The 18,380-nt window shown below is 42.2% G+C and overlaps 1 protein-coding gene across 1 annotated transcript in view; it reads left to right on the forward strand.

Moving 5' to 3' along the window:
• Positions 1-17,141, forward strand: part of TEKT1 (tektin 1) — a 32,532-nt gene extending 15,391 nt beyond the window's left edge. The window contains exons 6-8 of the mRNA XM_032280593.1: positions 1,713-1,935; positions 16,203-16,399; positions 16,888-17,141. Coding sequence (XP_032136484.1) covers positions 1,713-1,935; positions 16,203-16,399; positions 16,888-17,095 — 628 coding nt within the window. The 3' untranslated portion in view covers positions 17,096-17,141. The remainder of the gene's footprint in view (positions 1-1,712; positions 1,936-16,202; positions 16,400-16,887) is intronic.
• Positions 17,142-18,380: the final 1,239 nt, after the last annotated feature.

An 18,380-nucleotide genomic window follows, 5' to 3' on the forward strand; every position in this document is an offset into this window, starting at 1 on the left:
CCTCCAGGTTAGGCCTACTAACTAAGAAAGTCTGACACAAAAATTTTGAAGAATAAAAATGTATTCCTTCATCTATACATGTTTTTAATAAGTAAAAGAATCTAAAAATGTGTGAAGAGAAAATTAATTTTCCTCTTTCCATTTTTACATCCACTGAAATAACCAGTGTTAGCTGCATGTTCATACAAACATATGTACATATGCACTCACACATGGTAAACTTTGTTTAGTTTATAAAAATGAGATTATACTATGTACCTTTTCTGTGACATCTAATCATTTGCATTTTCAGTTAACATTGTATCACAGCCTAATTCACTCTACTTTTTAAAACCTTCATTTTCAAATAAAGCATATATATACAGGAAAGTGCACAAATAATAAACATACAGCTCAAGGCATTATCATTGTGTTAGTTACCTTTTGCTGGATAATAAGCTGTCCCAAAACTTTGCAGCTTAAGACTATAAACATTTATCATCTCATGGTTCCTGTGGGTTGGGAAGCCAAGCCCTGTTTAACTGGGTGTCCCAGTCTCAATGTCTTCTGAGGTTGTAGTCAAGCCAGCTGCCAGGGTTGCAGTCCATCTGAAGGCTCGGGCTGGGTGGGGTCCAATTCCAAGCTGATTATGGGTGATGGTGGGCCTTGGTTCCTTGCCATGTGAATTTCACCATGGGGAAGTCCCATGACACGGCACTGGTTTCTCCCATAATGAGTGATCCGAGAGACAGAGAGAGAGGGAGGGAGGGAGGGGGAGAGAGAGAGAGATTGAGAGAGAGAGAGAGAGAGAGAGAGAGAGGGAGAGAAACCCATGACAGAAGCCAGTTTTTTTTTTTTTATATATCCTTATCCCAGAAGTGACATCCTTCTGTTTGTGAGAAGCAAGTCAATAAATTCATCCCAAACTCAAGGCAAGGGGCAAAGGCATGAACACCAGGAGGGGGGTGATCACTAAGGGACATCTCAGAGGCTGCCTCTAATCACAAACTGAACAAGCGTCATACCGCCGCTAGGCCAAGAAAGAAAACATTATCACAACCCCTATTATGTTGTCCTCTTCCAATCAATACTCCCTCCCTCCCTCCTGAAGGTAATAACTTTCCTGACTTCTAATAGGGTTGTTTTTCCGGCTTTTCATTAAACAGCATTAAATACTAGGGGTGTGTGTGTGTGTGTGTGTGTGTGTGTGTGTGTGTGTCTGGTTTCTTCCAATTAACATTATTTTGAGGTTAATCAGTGCCATTCCAGAAGACAGAGACAGTTCCTCTTCAAACCAGTAGTTTATTCACTTGTTTATTTAAATCTGTATAGATGTATGGTTTCTATTTTATTCAGTGTATTATAATCTGTTACATTAGTATTTATTTTGATGCTCAAATTATCTCTAGCTGTGCTATCTCACCCAAGTTACTTTATTTTTCTGAGCCCAGATTTCCTCATCTGTAAAATGGGGATTATAAAAGTTAGTTGGCTCACTTGGCCGTCGTGAGGATTAAATGAGATTATGTCTATAAGTTGCCAGCCCAATGCTAGAGTAGGGAAGTTGCCCAAAGTGACAGCTATTGATACTGGCAGACCACTATGTGCTCTGCCTATAGATAGGGAAACATTCTAGGTGCTTCTGGTAAGAGGTTAGATATGGCTCACCCCTTTCCCCAATCCCCTTCCCTACCCCAAATATACTGTGAATGAAAGCATGGGGTCTGTTTCAGCTCTGTGAGTCTGGAAGACTGGTTGGACTTCTCCAACACCAACGTGGAGAAGGCTGACAAGCAGCGGAACAACTCCCTGATGCTAAAAGCCCTGGTGGATCGAATCCTGTCCCAGACAGCCAATGATCTGCGCAAGCAGTGTGATGTGGTGGACACGGCATTCAAGAATGGGCTGAAGGATACCAAGGATGCCAGGGACAAGCTGGCTGTTCATCTGGCCAAGGTGAGGCCCCTTGAGGGAGCATGGAAGAAGAGCAGATTCAGGAGGTTTCATCACGGAAAACAACAAGACCCCTGGGCCAGACCGCTAGACTTCTGGGCTTGGAATACTGGGTTAACTCATGGGTAAGGGTCATTTATATCTCTCCAGCTTAGCAGCAGGCCTTGGGTTTTCGGGGACTGGAGTGGGACTTTGCCCCACTCTGGGCCTCCATCGTCACTCACTGCTGCAGAAAACAGAAATACAGAGGACAGAGCCTTGAGGCAGGAGACGGGAGGCTTAGGGGCTGGCTGCAGCTTTGTGCCTGGCTGTCTTCCCACTCCAGTCACCACTCCTCCGTATGCGAAATATGGAAATGGGGTGCATGCTCTCACATGTCCTTTAGGACTCTGAAGTTACAGGAGTCGATGCAGCCAGTTTCTCCAAACCGGTTGTAGCTTTAGGTCTCTAGCTGGTTGTTACTCCTGGTTATCCAGGGTTGTGCTGGTAAATTGGCTCTCAGAGGGTGTATTTAGTCCATTTTCACACTGCTATAAAGAGCTACCCAAGACTGGGTAATTTATAAAGGAAAGAGGTTTAATTGACTCACACTTCTGCATGGCTGGGGAGGCCTCAGGAAACTTACAGTCATGGCAGAAGGTGAAGGAGAAGCAAGCACCTTCTTTACAGGTGGAAGGAGACAGAAAGAGTGAAAGGGAAACCGCCACTTTTAAAACCATCTGATCTCTTGAGAACTCCCACTCTATCATGAGAGCAGCATGGGGGAAACTGCCCCCATGATCCAATTACCTCCCACCAGGTTCTTCCCTCAACATGTGGGGATTACAATTTAAGATGAGATTTGGGTGGGGACATGGAGCAAAACCATATCAGAGGGGGTTAGTATTGGTATTGCAAATATAGTGTGGGAGTATTTGTACTACAAATGTCGGCAAATTCTACAGATTAGGGTCCTTCCTATAGAATTTGCCATTATCTGTGGTACGAACACTCCCACACTGGTGGATTTCAAGTTACCCATTTCGGCAGGCCACAGTGAGCCTGCCCTGCACTTTACTGCTGGTGAAGCTGAGACAGAGAAGGGAAGGGCCCCAAGGTGGGAGGGTGAGAGTAGAGCCCAGACCTTCTCAGCCCCTGAATCCCTGTCCTGCTGCCACATTCTTAACATTCCCTCCCGGAGCTCAGAGTCCAATTGTGGACAAGATTTTATTTCTGTGACATGCAGGACAAACCAGGGTATCATTGAGGGTGAAGCTGCAATATTCAGTAAACGGAGAGGTAGACAAGCCTAGTAGAAACCAGTAGACATCAGAACCAGACATATTCGGTTTGAATTGTGGCTTCAACACTCGCTGTGACCTTAGGGAGACATTGAAGCCCCCTGTTCCTTAGTTTCCTTCTTGATAAATGGGGAGAAACAATAGTCTTCGCCAGACAGGGTTAAATTAGACAACTTGTATAAAATATTTACAACAATGCCTGGCACGTATGCATTTCACACACACACACACAATTTGCATATATAATTAACATATAATACTATACATATAACTAATAAAAAATGGTTGATTGATGATGATGATGATAGCCAAGGAATACTCCAGAGACTTCCTGCTGGGGTGAGAACTTAGTATAGGCCTTGAAAGATGGATCTAAGACAGGAGAGGAGTAAGGAGGGGAGAGCACTGAGAAGAGAGGAAGAGGCTAAGGAGGCAAGAAGCTGGTTCACAGGGGCCTGTGGGGAGCCCAGTCCCGATAAAGGAGAAAGGACCTGCAGGAGCTGGGAGATATGAGGCTGAAGGTTTGGAAGGGACATCTAAAACGAGCATTTTGAATGGTCTGGACAGGCTGGAATGACGAGTTAAAATCAATTAGGTGAAACTGAACAGTAGCAAAAATAAAGTGTTTCACGTAGGTCTAAAAAATCAATTGCATTGGCTGGGTGTGGTGGCTCACGCCTGTAATCCCAGCACTTTGGGAGGCTGAGGCTGGCGAGTCACTTGAGGTTAGGAGTTTGAGACCAGCCTGGCCAACATAGTGAAATCCTGTCTCTACTAAAAATACAAACATTAACCAGGCATGGTGGCATGCATCTGTAGTCCCAGTTATTTGGGAGGCTGAGGCAGAAGAATTGCTAGAACCCAGGAGGCAGAAGTTGTGTTGAGCTGAGATTGCACCACTGCACTCCAGTCTGGGCAACAGAGTAAGACTTCGTCTCAAAAAAAAAAAAAAAAAAATCAATTGTACTAGCACAGAATGTCTTAGCAGCAGCATGAATGAAAGTATTTTCGCTGAAAGAACATCGAGAGCAAACCACCAACAGATGGAAGAGGCATCTAGAGCTTGGGAGCTGATGGTCCTGCTCTTATCTGAAGTGGTGACCTCACGTTAAGGATGGTTAATATCATTGATGATGAGAATGACAGTCACATTGCATTGGGTGCCCTGTGCCATTACATTACTATGTCTTGGCAACACTGAAATGGGTAGATATCCTTATCATCTTCTGAGAGACAGGGAAGAGAAGGGTTTTTCCCACTTTCACACACCCCTCAACACAACACTTCTGACACCAGATGTATTTATTGCTCCTCACACCAATCAAACAATTTTTTAGCAGGCGCCACCTGGGTGTCCTCTAATTTAATTGAGTTCTCACACTGTCTGACTGGAGGTAGCATCAGATCCCAGGGCTCAGTAGGGCTCAGTTCCACAAGACTGCCCCTGCTTCAGATGCCAGTCACAAGTCTCGGGCTGTGTCCTGTGCTATTGGACCAACCAGCTGTAAATCAACATTCCCATGATCTCCTTTTGGAGTTCAGTTAATTTGCTAGAGCAGCACACAGAACTCAGGGAAACACTTGACTTACATCCACCCATTTATAATAAGGGATATTGCTAAGGATACAGATGAACAGCTTGATGAAAGAGATGCATAGGGCAAGGCACATGGGAAGGGGTGTGGAGCGTCCATGCTCTCTCCTGGCACCACCCTCCAGAAACTTCCACATGGTCAGCTATCCAGAAGCTCCCTGAACCCTGACCTTCTGGGTTTTTATGGGAGCTTCATTACATAGGCATGATTGGATTGAGTATCAGCTCAACCTTCAGCCTTTCTCCCCTTCCTGGAGGTTGGAGAATAAGGCTGAAAGTCCTAACTCTTGAATCCTGCCTTAATCTTTCTGGGGACCAGCCTCCATCCTGAAGCTATTCAGGGACATCAGCCAACAGACATTTCACCAGCATACAAAAGACACTCATCACTCCAGAGATGCCAAGGGTTTTAGCAGTGGGGAAGAAGACCAAATAAATATTTCACAATATCACGTTACCATTTGAAAGATGTGGAAACTGAGGCTGAGAAGACGAATCACTTTGTTAAAGTCTTGTGAGTAGTAAGAAGCAGAGATGGGCATCAAAACTAGGTCTGCCTGACTCCTGAGCTTGCACCTGTCCCCACCCCCACGTTGTGATGGAAACACAAAGGCTACGTTCTCTTCTGGCCTCACACTGTAGGAGGGACCAGATGGACTCAAGAGCTCACGCAGGAGGCAGCCTGGGTGAGGAGGGACCCAAGGCTCTGCAGGTGACAGGAGCAAAGACTCTAGGGCAGCAGGGTCTAAGAGGGATATGATGCAAGCCACATGTGTCATTTTACATTTGCTAGTAGCCTTTTTAGAAAAACAAAAAAGTAGAAAACAAGTGAACTTAATTTTTATGTTTTATGTAACCTGCCACATGAAGTATCACATCAACTTGTTATCAACATAAATAATGACATATTTTACATGTTTTAAGTCTTAGAAATCTGATGTGTAGGATTTGACACTAACGGTGCCTCTTGTTTAGGAGAAAACACATTTCGCATGCTCAGCAGCCACATGTGGCCACTGGCTGCTAGGTTAGTGCAGCATTGGGTCTTTCTTCAACTGGGTGAAGCCTCACATAAGTGAAATGGGCTTAGAGATTGTGGCCATTTTCACAATATTGATTCTTCTTAACCATGAAAATGGAATGTTTCTCCATCTGTTTGTGTCCTCTCTTACTTCCTTGAGCCGTGGTTTGTAGTTCTCCTTGAAGAGGTCCTTTACATCCTTTGTTAGTTGTATTCCTAGGTATTTTATTCTCTTTGTAGCAATTGTGAATGGGTGTTTGCTTATGATTTGTCTCTCTGTTTGTCTGTTATTGGTGTATAGGAGTGCTTGTGATTTCTGCACATTGATTTTGTATCCTGAGACTTTGCTGAAGTTGCTTATCAGTTTAAGGAGATTTTGGGCTGAGATGATAGGGTCTTCTAAATGTACAATCTTGTCATCTGCAAATAGAGACAATTTGACTTCCTCTTTTCCTAATTGAATACCCTTTATTTTTTTTTTTCTTGCCTAATTGCTCTGGCTAGAACTTCCAATACTATATCAAATAGGAATGGTGAGAGAGGACATCCTTGTCTAGTGCCAGATTTCAATGGGAATGCTTCCAGTTTTTGCCCGTTCAGTACGATATTGGCTGTAGGTTTGTCATAAATAGCTTTTGTTGTTTTGAGATATGTTCCTTCAATACCTAGTTTATTGAGAGTTTTTAGCATAAAGGGCTGTTGAATTTTGTTGAAGGCCTTCTCTGCATCTATTGAGATAATCATGTGGTTTTTGCCTTTGATTCTGTTTATGTGGTGACTTACATTTATAGACTTGCATATGTTAAACCAGCCTTGCATCCCCAGGATGAGGCCTACTTCATCGTGATGTATAAGCTTTTTGATGTGCTGTTACAATAGGTTTGCCAGTATTTTATTGAGGATTTTTGCATCTATATTCATCATGGATATTGGCCTTTGGTTTTCTTTTTTTGTTGAGTCTCTGCCAGGTTTTGGTATCAGGATAATGTTGGTCTCATAAAACGATTTGGGAAGAATTCCCTCTTTTTGGATTGTTTGGAATAGTTTCAGAAGGAATGGTACCAGCTCCTCTTTGTACCTCTGGTAGAATTTGGCTGTGAACCCATCTGGACCTTGACTTTTCTTGGGTGGTAGGCTATTAATTGCTGTCTCAACTTCAGCCCTTGTTATTGGTCTATTCAAGGTTTGAAATTCTTCCTGGTTTAGGCTTGGGAGGGTGCAAGTGTCCAGGAATTTATCCATTTCTTCCAGGTTTACTGGTTTATGTGCATAGAGTTATTTGTAGTAATCTCTGATGGTAGTTTGAATTTCTGTGGAATCAGTGGTGATATCCCCTTTATTGTTTTTTTATTGCACCAGTTTGGTTCTTTTCCCTTTTCCTTTTTGTTAATCTGGTAGTGGTCTGTCTATTTTGTTGATCTTTTCAAAAAACCAGCTCCTGGATTTATTGATTTTTTGAAGGGTTTTTTGTGTCTCTATCTCCTTCAGTTCTGCTCTGATCTTAGTTATTTCTTATCTTCTGCCAGCTTTTTCGTTTTTTTTATTTTGCTCCTCTAGCTCTTTCAATTTTGATGATAGGGTGTTGATTTTAGATCTTTCCTTGCTTCTCATGTGGGTATTTATTGCTATAAATTTCCCGCTAGACATTGCTTTACATGTGTCCCAGAGATTCTGGTACATTGTGTCTTCGTTCTTTTTGGTTTCAAAGAACATCTTTATTTCTGCCTTCATTTCATTGTTTATCCAGTCAACATTCAGGAGCCGTTGTTCAGTTTCCATGAAGCTGTGCAGTTCTGAGTTAGTTTTGTAATTCTGAGTTCTAATTTGATTGCCCTGTGGTCTGAGAGACTGTTATGATTTCCTTTCTTTTGCATTTCCTGAGGAGTGATTTACTTCCAATTATGTGGTCAATTTTAGAGTAGGTGCAATGCAGTGCTGAGAAGAATGTATATTCTGTGGATTTGGGGTGGAGGGTTCTGTAGATGTCTATTAGGTCCACTTGGTCCAGATCTGAGTTCAAGTCCTGGATATCCTTATTAATTTTCTGTCTCGTTAATCTGTCTAATATTGACAGTGGAGTGTTAAAGTCTCCCACTATTCTGTGTGGGAGTTTAAGTCTCTTTGTAGGTCATTAAAAACTTGCTTTATGTACCTGGATGCTCCTGTATTGAGTGTGTATATATTTGGGATCGTTAGCTCTTCTTGATGCATTGATCCTTTTACCATTATGTAATGCCCTTCTTTGTCTCTTTTGATCTTTGTTGGTTTAAAGTCCATTTTATCAGAGACTAGGATTTCAATTCCTGTTTTGTTTTTTTTTTCTCTCCATTTGCTTGATAAATCTTCCTCCAACCCTTTATTTTGAGCCTATGTGTGTCCTTACATGTGAGATGGGTTTCCTGAATACAGCACACCGATGGGTCTTGACTTCTTATCGAATTTGCCACTCTGTGTCTTTTGACTAGGGCATTTAGCCCATTTACATTTAAGGTTAATATTGTTAATGTGTGAATTTGATCCTGCCATTTTGTTGCTAGCTGGATGTTTTGCCCATTAGTTGATGCAATTTTTTCATTGTGTCGATGCTCTTTACCATTTGGTATGTTTTTGGAGTGACTGGTACTGGTTGTTCCTTTCCTTGTTTAGTGCTTCTTTCAGGAGCTCTCGTAAGGCAGGCCTGGTGGTGACGAAATCTCTCATCAATTGCTTGTCCATAAAGGATTTTCTTTCTCCTTTGCTTATGAAGCTTAGTTTGGCTGGATAGGAAATTCTACGTCAAAAGTTCTTTTCTTTAAGGATGTTGAATATTGGCCCCCACTCTCTTCTGGCTTGTAGGGTTTTTGCTGAGAGATTTGCTGTGAGTCTGACGGGCTTCCCTTTGCGGGTAACCTGATCTTTTTCTCTGGTTGCCCTTAGCATTTTTTCCTTCATTTCAACCCTGGTGAATCTGACAATTATGTGCCGTGGGGTTGCTTTTCTTGAGGAATATCTTTGTGGTGTTCTCTGTATTTCCTGGACTTGAATGGTGGCTTGGCTTGCTAGGTTGCGGAAGTTCTCTTGGATAATATCCTGAAGAGTGTTTTCCAGCTTGGATTCATTCTCTCCATCACATTCAGGTACACCTATCAAATGTAGATTGGGTCTTTTCACATAATCCCATATTTCTTGGAGGCTTTGTTCATTTCTTTTTACTCTGTTCTTTCCTTCTCATTTTATTTCATTGAGTTGATTTTCAATCTCTGATATCCTTTCTTCTGCTTGGTCGATTCAGCTATTGAAATTTGTGTATGCTTTGTGAAATTCTCATGCTGTGTTTTTCAGCTCCATCACGTCATTTATATTCTTCTCTAAGCTGTTTATTCTAGTCAGCATCTCATCTAACCTTTTTTCTAGGTTCTTAGTTTCTTTGCATTGGGTTAGCACATGTTCTTTTAGCTCAGAGAAGTTTGTCATTACCCACCTTCTGAAGCCTGTTTCTGTCAATCCATCAGATTCATTCTCCATCCATCTTTGATTGCTAGCTAGTGAGGAGTTGTGATCTTTTGGAAGAGAAGCGGCATTCTGGTTTTGGGTGTTTTCATCCTTTTTGCACTGGTTTCTTCCCATCTTAGTGGCTTTATCTACCACAAGTAGTTGGTGACTTTTGGATGGGGTCTCTGAGTGGACATCCTTTTTGTTGATGCTAAAGTTATCTCTTTCTGTTTCTTAGTTTTCCTTCTAACAGTCAGGCGTCTCTGCTGCAGGATTGCTGGAGGTCCACTCCAGACCCTGCTTGCCTGGGGATCACCCATGGGGGCTGTAGAACAGTAAGGGTTGCTGCCAGTTTCTTCTGTTATCTTCATCCCAGAAGGGTACCTGCCAGATGTCAGCCTGAGCTCTCCTTTATGAGGTGTCTCTTTGGGTATACGGGGGTTGGGGAGCTGCTTGAGGGAAGGTCAGCTTTATTTATAAGTTCCTGTTGTGTTGCTGCTTTTTTCATAGATGCCCTGCCCTGCACAAGAGTAGTCTAGTCACAGCCTGCCAGCAGAGGCATTGCTGAGCTGCCACAGGCTCTGCCCAGCTGCTATGAACTGCCTTGGTAGTGGTGGTCACCCTTCCCCTCCCTAAGCTGGACTGTCCTGGGTGCAGCTGTCCTTGCTGTGAAACTCTCAATCCAGAGTGTTTAAGATTGCTTGTTTTGTGGGGGTGGTACCCGCTGAGCCAGACTGCCTGGCTCCCTGTCTCTGTCCCCTCCCTTTCAGGTGAATGGGCGGCTCTGTCTCCCAGGCGTTCCAGGCTCCAGTTGAAATGGCCGCCCAGATTTGTGTGAGTTTCTGTGTGCCAAGCTGGCACCAGCTGAAACTGCCATGCTGAAAACTCGTGGTGATTTTCAGCTTGGGAATATCCTGGTCTATGGGCAGTCAAAATTTGTTTGGAAATGCAGTGGGCACTCACCCTCTGCTGTTCTTGCTGGGAACTGCACTCCGGAGCTGTTCCGATTTGGCCATCTTGGATCCTGACCCTGATGATTGCTTTTCTATGAGTTGGGAATTAGTCTGGTAATGTCAATGTGTATTATATTCTTTCAGCAAACTATAATGTCCTTGCAAAATAAACACAGTGGTCTGACAGCTAATTGATAAACAGAACCTATGTTCGACTAGGACTTAAAAGTGCAACTCACAAAGCACATTTTTCTTGTTCTAACATGATGGGTATGCACTGTGCTATGGTTTGAATGTCTGTGTCCCCTCCAAAATTCATGTTGTGAATTAATCCCCAATGCAACAGTATTAAGAGCTGGAGTCTTTAGGAGGCAATGAGGTCATGAAGGCTCTACCTTCATGAGTGAGCTTAGTGCTTTCTAAAAGGGCTGGATGAAACTAGCTAGGTCCTTTGCCCCCTGCCTTCTACCATGTGAGAATGCAGTGTTTGTCTCCTCCAGAGGATGCAGTAGCAAGGTGCCACCTTGAAGTGGACAGTAGCCTAACCAGACACTGCACCTTGCCAGGGCCTTGATCTTGAACTTCCCAGCCTCCACAACTATGGGAAATAAATTCCTGTACTTTATAAGTTACTCAGTCTCAGGTATTTTGTTATAGCAGCAGAAACAGACAAAGACACATTGTTAAGAAAACAGTAAAATAAGATGTCACTGTATGGTGATACATGGTTGGAAAACTGTCAAGTTATAAACATGTCACTGTGATTTATAGTGCTCTGGACAACAGTGCAAAGCCATAAGAACATCACATTCAGTCGGTCATCATGACTTAGCTAAGCCATGGTGGTTCAGAAGCAATAATAAACAAATGAATAAGCATGGCTGTGTTTCAATATAGCTTCACTTATGGGCATTAAAAATTTAATTTTATATAATTTTCACATGATAATATTCTGCTTTTTTCTCCATAACCATTTAAAAATTTTAAAACCCATAAGACAATAAAAAGAAAAACTATACACCAGGAGAAAATATTTGCAAAATACATATCTGATAAAGGATTGTTATCCAAAATATACAAATAACTCTTAAAATTCAACAATAAGAAAACAGATCAACTGAAAAAGAACAAAAGATCTAAACAGACTCCTCACCAATACAGATATACAGAGGGCATGTAAGCATAAGAAAAGATGTTCATTTCATATGTCATTAGGGAACTGCAAGTTAAAACAACAAGATACCCCTATACACCTACAGAAAATCCAAAGCACTGACAACCCCAAATGCCGGTGATGATGTGAAGCAATAGGAACTCTCATTCATTGTTTATGAGAATGCAAAATGGTGCAGTCCCTTTGGAAGACAGTGTGGCAGTTTCTTACAAGGCTAAACATACTCTTGGGATTCAGCAATCTCCTTCCTTGGTATGTGCTCAGATGAATTGAAAACTTATGTTCATACATAACCCTGCATATGAATGTCTATAGTAGCTTTATTCTTGATTGCCAAAACTTGAAAGCACCTAAGATAGGTGAATGGATGAATTGTGGTATTATTCAGCACTAAAAAGGCATGAGTTATCAAGCCATGAAAAGACATAGAGGACTACAAACCACTGCTCAAGGAAATGAGAGGACACAAACGGATGGAAAAACATTCCATGCTAATGGATAGGAAGAATCAATATCATGAAAATGGCCATACTGCCCAAAGTAATTTATAGATTCAACGCTATCCCCATCAAGCTACCATTGACTCTTTTCACAGAATTGGAAAAAAGCACCTTAAATTTCATATGGAACCAAAAAAGAGGCCACATAGCCAAGACAATCCTAAGCAAAACAAAAAACAAAACAAAACAAAAAAACAGAGCTGGAGGCATCAGGCTACCTGACTTCAAACTATACTACAAGCCTACAGTAATCAAAACAGCATGGTACCAGTACCAAAACAGATATATAGACCAATGGAACAGAACAGAGGCTTCAGAAATAATGCCATACATCTATAACCATCTGATCTTTGACTAACCTGACAAAAACAAGCAATGGGGAAAGGATTTCCTATTTAATAAATGCTTTTGGGAAAACTGGCTAGCCATGTGCAGAAATCTATAACTGAATCCCTTCCTTACACCTTATACAAAAATTAACTCCAGATGGATTAAAGATTTAAACATAAGACCTAACACCATAAAAACCCGAGAAGAAAACCTAGGCAATACCATTCAGGTCATAGGCATGGGCAAGGACTTCATGACTAAAACACCAAAAGCAATGGCAACAAAAGTCAAAATAGACAAATGGGATCTAATTAAACTTAAGAGCTTCTGCAAAGCAAGAGAAACTATCATTAGAGTGAACCAGCAACCAACAGAATGGGAAAAAACTTTTGTAATCTACCCATCTGAAAAAGGGGCTGATACCCAAAATCTGCAAAGAACTTAAACAAATTTACAAGAAAAAAACAACCCCATCGAAAAGTGGGTGGAGGATATGAACAGACACTTTTCAAAAGAAGACATTTATGGAGCCAACAAACATGAAAAAAGCTCATCATCATCACTGGTCATTAGAGAAATGCAAATCAAAACCACATTGAGATACCATCTCATGCCAGTTAAAATGGCAATTATTAAAAACTCAGGAGATAACAGATGCTGGAGAGGATGTGGAGAAATAGGAATATTTTTACGCTGTTGGTGGGAGTGTAAATTAGTTCAACCATTGTGGAAGACAATGTGGCGATTCCTCAAGGACCTAGAAATAGAAATACCATTTGACTCACAATCCCATTTACCCAATGGATTATAAGCCATTCTATTATAAAGACACATACACACATATGTTTACTGTGGCACTGTTCACAATAGCAAAGTCTTGGAACCAACCCAAATGCTCATCAATGATAGACTAGATAAAGAAAATATGGCACATATACAACATGGAATACTATGTAGCCATAAAAAAGGATGAGTTCATGTCCTTGTGGGGACGTGGATGAAGCTGGAAACCATCATTCTCAGCAAACTGACACAAGAACAGAAAACTAAATATATGTTCTCATTCGTAAGTGGATGTTGAACAATGAGAACACATAGACACAGGAGGGAAACATCTCACACTGGGGCCTGTTGGGGGGCGGGGGGCTAGTGGAGGGATAGCAGGGGGTGTAGGGATAGGGGAGGGATAGCTTTAGGAGAAATATCTAATGTAGACGACGGAGTGATGGAAGCAGCAAACCACCATGGCACATGTATACCTATGTAACACACCTGCACATTCTGCACATGTACCCCAGAACTTAAAGTATAATAAATAAATTCTTTTAAAAAGAAAAGACATAGTGGAATTTTAAATGCATATTGCTAAGTGAAAGAAGCCAATTTAAAACTCATACTGTATGATATGAATCATGATTTTAATTATGTGACATTCTGGAAAAGACAAACCTATGGAAACTAAAAAGATCACTGGTTGTCAGGGGTTCCAGTGGGTGGAAGAAGGAAGGAAGGATCAATGGGGGCACCCCAGGGGGTCTTTAGGGCAGTGAAACATATTCTGTATGATATTGTAAAGGTGGCTACATATAGTTATACTTCTGTCAAAACCCATAGACTCTACCAGGCTCAGTGACTCCTGCCTGTAATCCTAGCACTTTGGGAGGCTGAGGTGGGTGGATCATCTGAGGTCAGAGGTTCAAGACCAGCCTGGCCAACATGCAAAACCCTGCCTCTACTAAAAAGACAAAAATTAGCCTGTTGTGGTGGCACATGCCTGTAATCCCAACTATTTGGGGGGCTGAGGCAGGAGAATCTCTTGAATCCAGGAGACAGAGTTGCAGTGAGCCGAGATTGTGCCACTGCTCTCCAGCCTGGGTGACAGAGCGACTCCATCACAAACAGAAAAACAAACACCCACAGAATGTACAACACAGAGAGTGAAACTTCATGTAAACTATAGACTTTAGTTAATAATAAGATATCAATATTGGTGCATCGATTATATGAATAACAAATGTACTACACTAATGCAAGATGCCAAGAATAAGGGAAACCTAGGAGGGGCGGAGAAAGCATATGCGAACTCTACTTTCTTCTCAATTTTTCTTTAAACTTAAAACAGCTCTAAAAAAATAAAGTCTATTACTTTAAAAAAATTCTTATTTCACAGTCTGTACAAAAACAGGTTGCAGACTGGATTTGGGCCATAGGCCATCGTTTGCTGATTCTTGATCTCACTCATAGCAGTAGTAGCTTTATTCTAAGTGTATGGTTATCTACGTATTTTGGATGGTTAAGGTATTTGTAAAATTTAAGAGATTTGGCCTGTTTTTCACAAATTACTTTACAATATGTGATTAAATAATCGTTTTAGCCAATGATTTTAGCTGAAACTTTCACTTTGAAGATAGCATGAGAATATTTAAGAGAATTCAAAGCATCATCGTTTTTTACTGATTTATTAGATTGACAAATCTATTTAAGAACTCCAGAAGGTCTTATTTGTTAATTCAAATCTCTTAAAAAGTTATATATCAAATTGATAAATGCTGCTTTAAATAAATATTTGAAGAACTTTAAGTAAGTTTGAAGTGGGAGCAACTGTTAGTCAAAATCAGTTTAAAGTAATTGTTGGTATTTGCTAAATTTAAAAATAGCATATCTGTGAACTGGACTTATTAAAAGCTTAAGAAATGTTTTAAAAGAAATTTAAGAAAGCAAAGTACAATTTCTAGACCTCATTGGGATATAATTTGGACAAACCAACTCTGACCAAAATATATGGACTATTGGTGAAATTTAATCTCTAAATATTATAATAATATTTAAAAATAAATCTTTTGTCTCTTTTTTGGTGTGATAAAGGGTACTGTGGTTATTTCAAAAGAAAAAAAAAGAACCCTTATGCTTAGAAAAACATTCTGAAATATTTAAGTGAAATAATATCTGAGATTTGCTTTAAAATAACTAAGCTGATGGACAGGAGTATAGATTAAGCAAGATTGGCCATCTATTGCTCATTGTTCAAAATGATGATGGGTATACGAAGTTATTTATTCTATCTACTTTTGTGTATATTGCAAAAGCAGATGTAAAGTTTTTTAAAAATTCTTTTTTTTTTTTGAGACGGAGGTTCGCTCTTGTTACCCAGGCTGGAGTGCAATGGCGCGATCTCGGCTCACAGCAACCTCCGCCTCCTGGGTTCAGGCAATTCTGCTGCCTCAGCCTCCTGAGTAGCTGGGATTACAGGCACGCGCCACCATGCCCAGCTGATTTTTTTTTGTAGTTTTAGTAGAGACGGGGTTTCACCATGTTGACCAGGATGGTCTCGATCTCTTGACCTCGTGATCCACCCGCCTCGGCCTCCCAAAGTGCTGGGATTACAGGCGTGAGCCACTGCGCCCGGCCCTTAATGAAGAAATACATTTTTAAACCAGTTAAATATTAATTTTGTTAAAACCAAGTAACTTAAAAGTAGTCTTTTTCTGTGCATAAAGTCACTCACAAAAATACCAATCAAATTCGGACTGAACTGCTCCTTCTTTCCCCAGGCTTCCAGAGGACAGAGCTGGTGCTAGCGGGGGGAGTGGTGAGGAAATAGGCAACTCTCTGCTCACGATACAAAGGTACGCTGTACCAAGGCGAGCAGGCGGCTTTGAGCAGCAGTGAGATCCCACTCTGGCCAAGCCTTTGCTGAGGGCATTCTCCTGTGGGTAGATGAGGTGACAATGCCCGGTCCTGTCCCTTCAGTCCATAAGGTTCTAAGGCTGGGTGAGTGACCTTGCCCACCAGCAATCACTGCTTTAGGGAAGAGAGATCAGACTGGCATCCTGCTTAAGAAGAAATCCGAGCATTTCGTAACTTACATGACCACAACCGATCTGCTCTCAGCTGTCGAGTTTTGAGGAGTACAACTTGGCCTCACCTACTCTAATCCTTTTTGTAAGGTCATGGAAGAGATTGCTTCCCAGGAGAAAAATATGACAGCTCTTGAAAAAGCCATCCTTGACCAAGAAGGGCCAGCCAAGGTGGCTCATACGCGCTTGGAGACCAGGACATACCGGCCGAATGTGGAGCTGTGTCGCGATGTTGCGCAGTACAGGCTAATGAAGGAGGTTCAAGAGCTCACCTGCAACATTGCAAGGTAGGCTAGCAGCCAGGGGCAGAGGGCCGTCGGGTCTCACTCCCAACCCGGATTTCCAGCAGAGGCTCGGTAGTGACCAGCAGGGTGAATGAAGCCAATCTGCTCTGTAATGTTTGAGGAATCCTCCCTAGAGGGCAGTCTCCACCACCTCCCGCCAAAATTGTTGCCTTGCAGAAAACGGATCCCTACATGGAATGACTCTAAAGAAGCCCAAATCTAGATGTTTAGATAAAATCTGCCATTTTAAACGTCAGCATTCCATAAGGTATCTACATCATGAATCTGGCCTGTGGCCACCAATTTGAAATCTCTTTTTTCATTATGCTTTTTATTTTAAAATTAGCGAAATCTTTGTCTGAATGAGGAGAGAGGAAGGGAACAGGACATATCAATTTGGCTGCTGTACTAAACACTGCGGAACATTCTTTCCCCTGAAAAAGCAATGCATAGAGAGAAATTATTCTCTTTTGTTCTTCCCCTTCTCCTAGATTAAAGGAAACTTTAGCCCAAGCTCAGGTAGAGCTGAAAGGGCTGCATCGCAGACAGCTTGCCCTACAGGAGGAGATCCAGGTCAAAGAGAACACCATCTATATTGACGAAGTGCTGTGTATGCACATGAGGAAGTCCATCCCACTTCGGGACGGGGAAGACCACGGGGTCTGGGCTGGGGGCCTCCGCCCTGATGCTGTCTGCTAATAGGCGGGCTAGTTCCAATTCTCATTAAACCACATTGTAAACAGTAGTTACAGTAGTACAGAGCTCTCATTTCAGGCTGGCAGAGCCTCTAAGCAGCCTGCTGCAACCTCTTGGCTGGCATTCCAAGCCTGCTCAGGGGGCTGATTTGGGGGCAAGTTTCTTTTCTTATGCTGCTGGTGTGGTGTTTGCCTAACAATTAAATTTCATGTTTTAGCACAGGCCACTCTTATAATGCCACAGGACTTGGGGCCCCAGGAGAGGGTTTCAAGGCATTTCAGTTCAGATTCAATTCAGTAAAGCAGCTGGGGTGGATCACTGTCTAGACCATGCCCCTCTTGCTCATGAGATGGGATGCTAAGCTTTCTCTTGGCTCTCAAAATTTCTTTTCTCTAGAAAACAATGTGGCGATGGCTGACATAGACCCCTCTGGATGGTCCACAGGAAGCTTATTCAAGTCCTACAAAACCTAGGTGAAAGAGCAGCAGGCCCCATCAGGAGTCCTCTTGAGCCTACAGGCACCTCTCTGGGTCTTTCTCCGGAGTGAAATTCGATCCGGGGGCAGGGAATGAGGAGTGGGTGAGCCAGGTTGCTGTTGTCTGGGGTTATGGGGTCACAGAGTGGGGATATCTCCAGCTCACAGACTGGAGGAGGGCTCTAAGGGCGCCTGTGGACACGCATGTCAGCTGTGGGGGGCAGGCGTGGGAGGGGCAGCTGCTGGGGGTCAGCTGATGGGGTCAGCCTGTGTGCAGAACCCAGGAACTGCAGTCTCAAAATTGCCAGGCTGGGAAAGAGGAGGCAGACTTTCCCGGGCTCCAAGTGCAAGCTTTTCCAGGTACCAATAACGTGCGTCCTTACTAATGTGTACCTAATGTGAGTTAGGTGGTAGTTTCCAGACCAATTAGCAATCATTGGGAGTGTTTTTTTTTTCTTTTAAATACTCAAATAACATAAAGAAAAGGATTCCATTCATGCCATGGGTTCAAGTCAAAGGTTAAGGCTGTAGGTTCTGGAGTCTGCCGTCTGTAGTACAGGATCTCCAGTGGTCCCTACTCATAGGGTTATGGGGGCGCTGAATGAAAGCACCTCCATAAAGGGGTTCATACTGAGCCTCTATCATGGGGCAGCGAGTGTTTGATGAATGGGAGCCATTGTGAGCAGCCCCACCCTATACCAGCATAATTTCTGCACAGTTGTACTCATAGCGTAGACTCAATTTCATATAGTTGTTTTCTTCCTTCACTGTTAATTGCAAGCCATTGTTCATGTTGCTAAATTGTCTTTATAA

The sequence above is a fragment of the Sapajus apella genome, unplaced genomic scaffold (genome assembly GCF_009761245.1).
Source record: "Sapajus apella isolate SASKATOON/1434 unplaced genomic scaffold, GSC_monkey_1.0 scaffold12, whole genome shotgun sequence".
Taxonomy (NCBI): domain Eukaryota; kingdom Metazoa; phylum Chordata; class Mammalia; order Primates; family Cebidae; genus Sapajus; species Sapajus apella.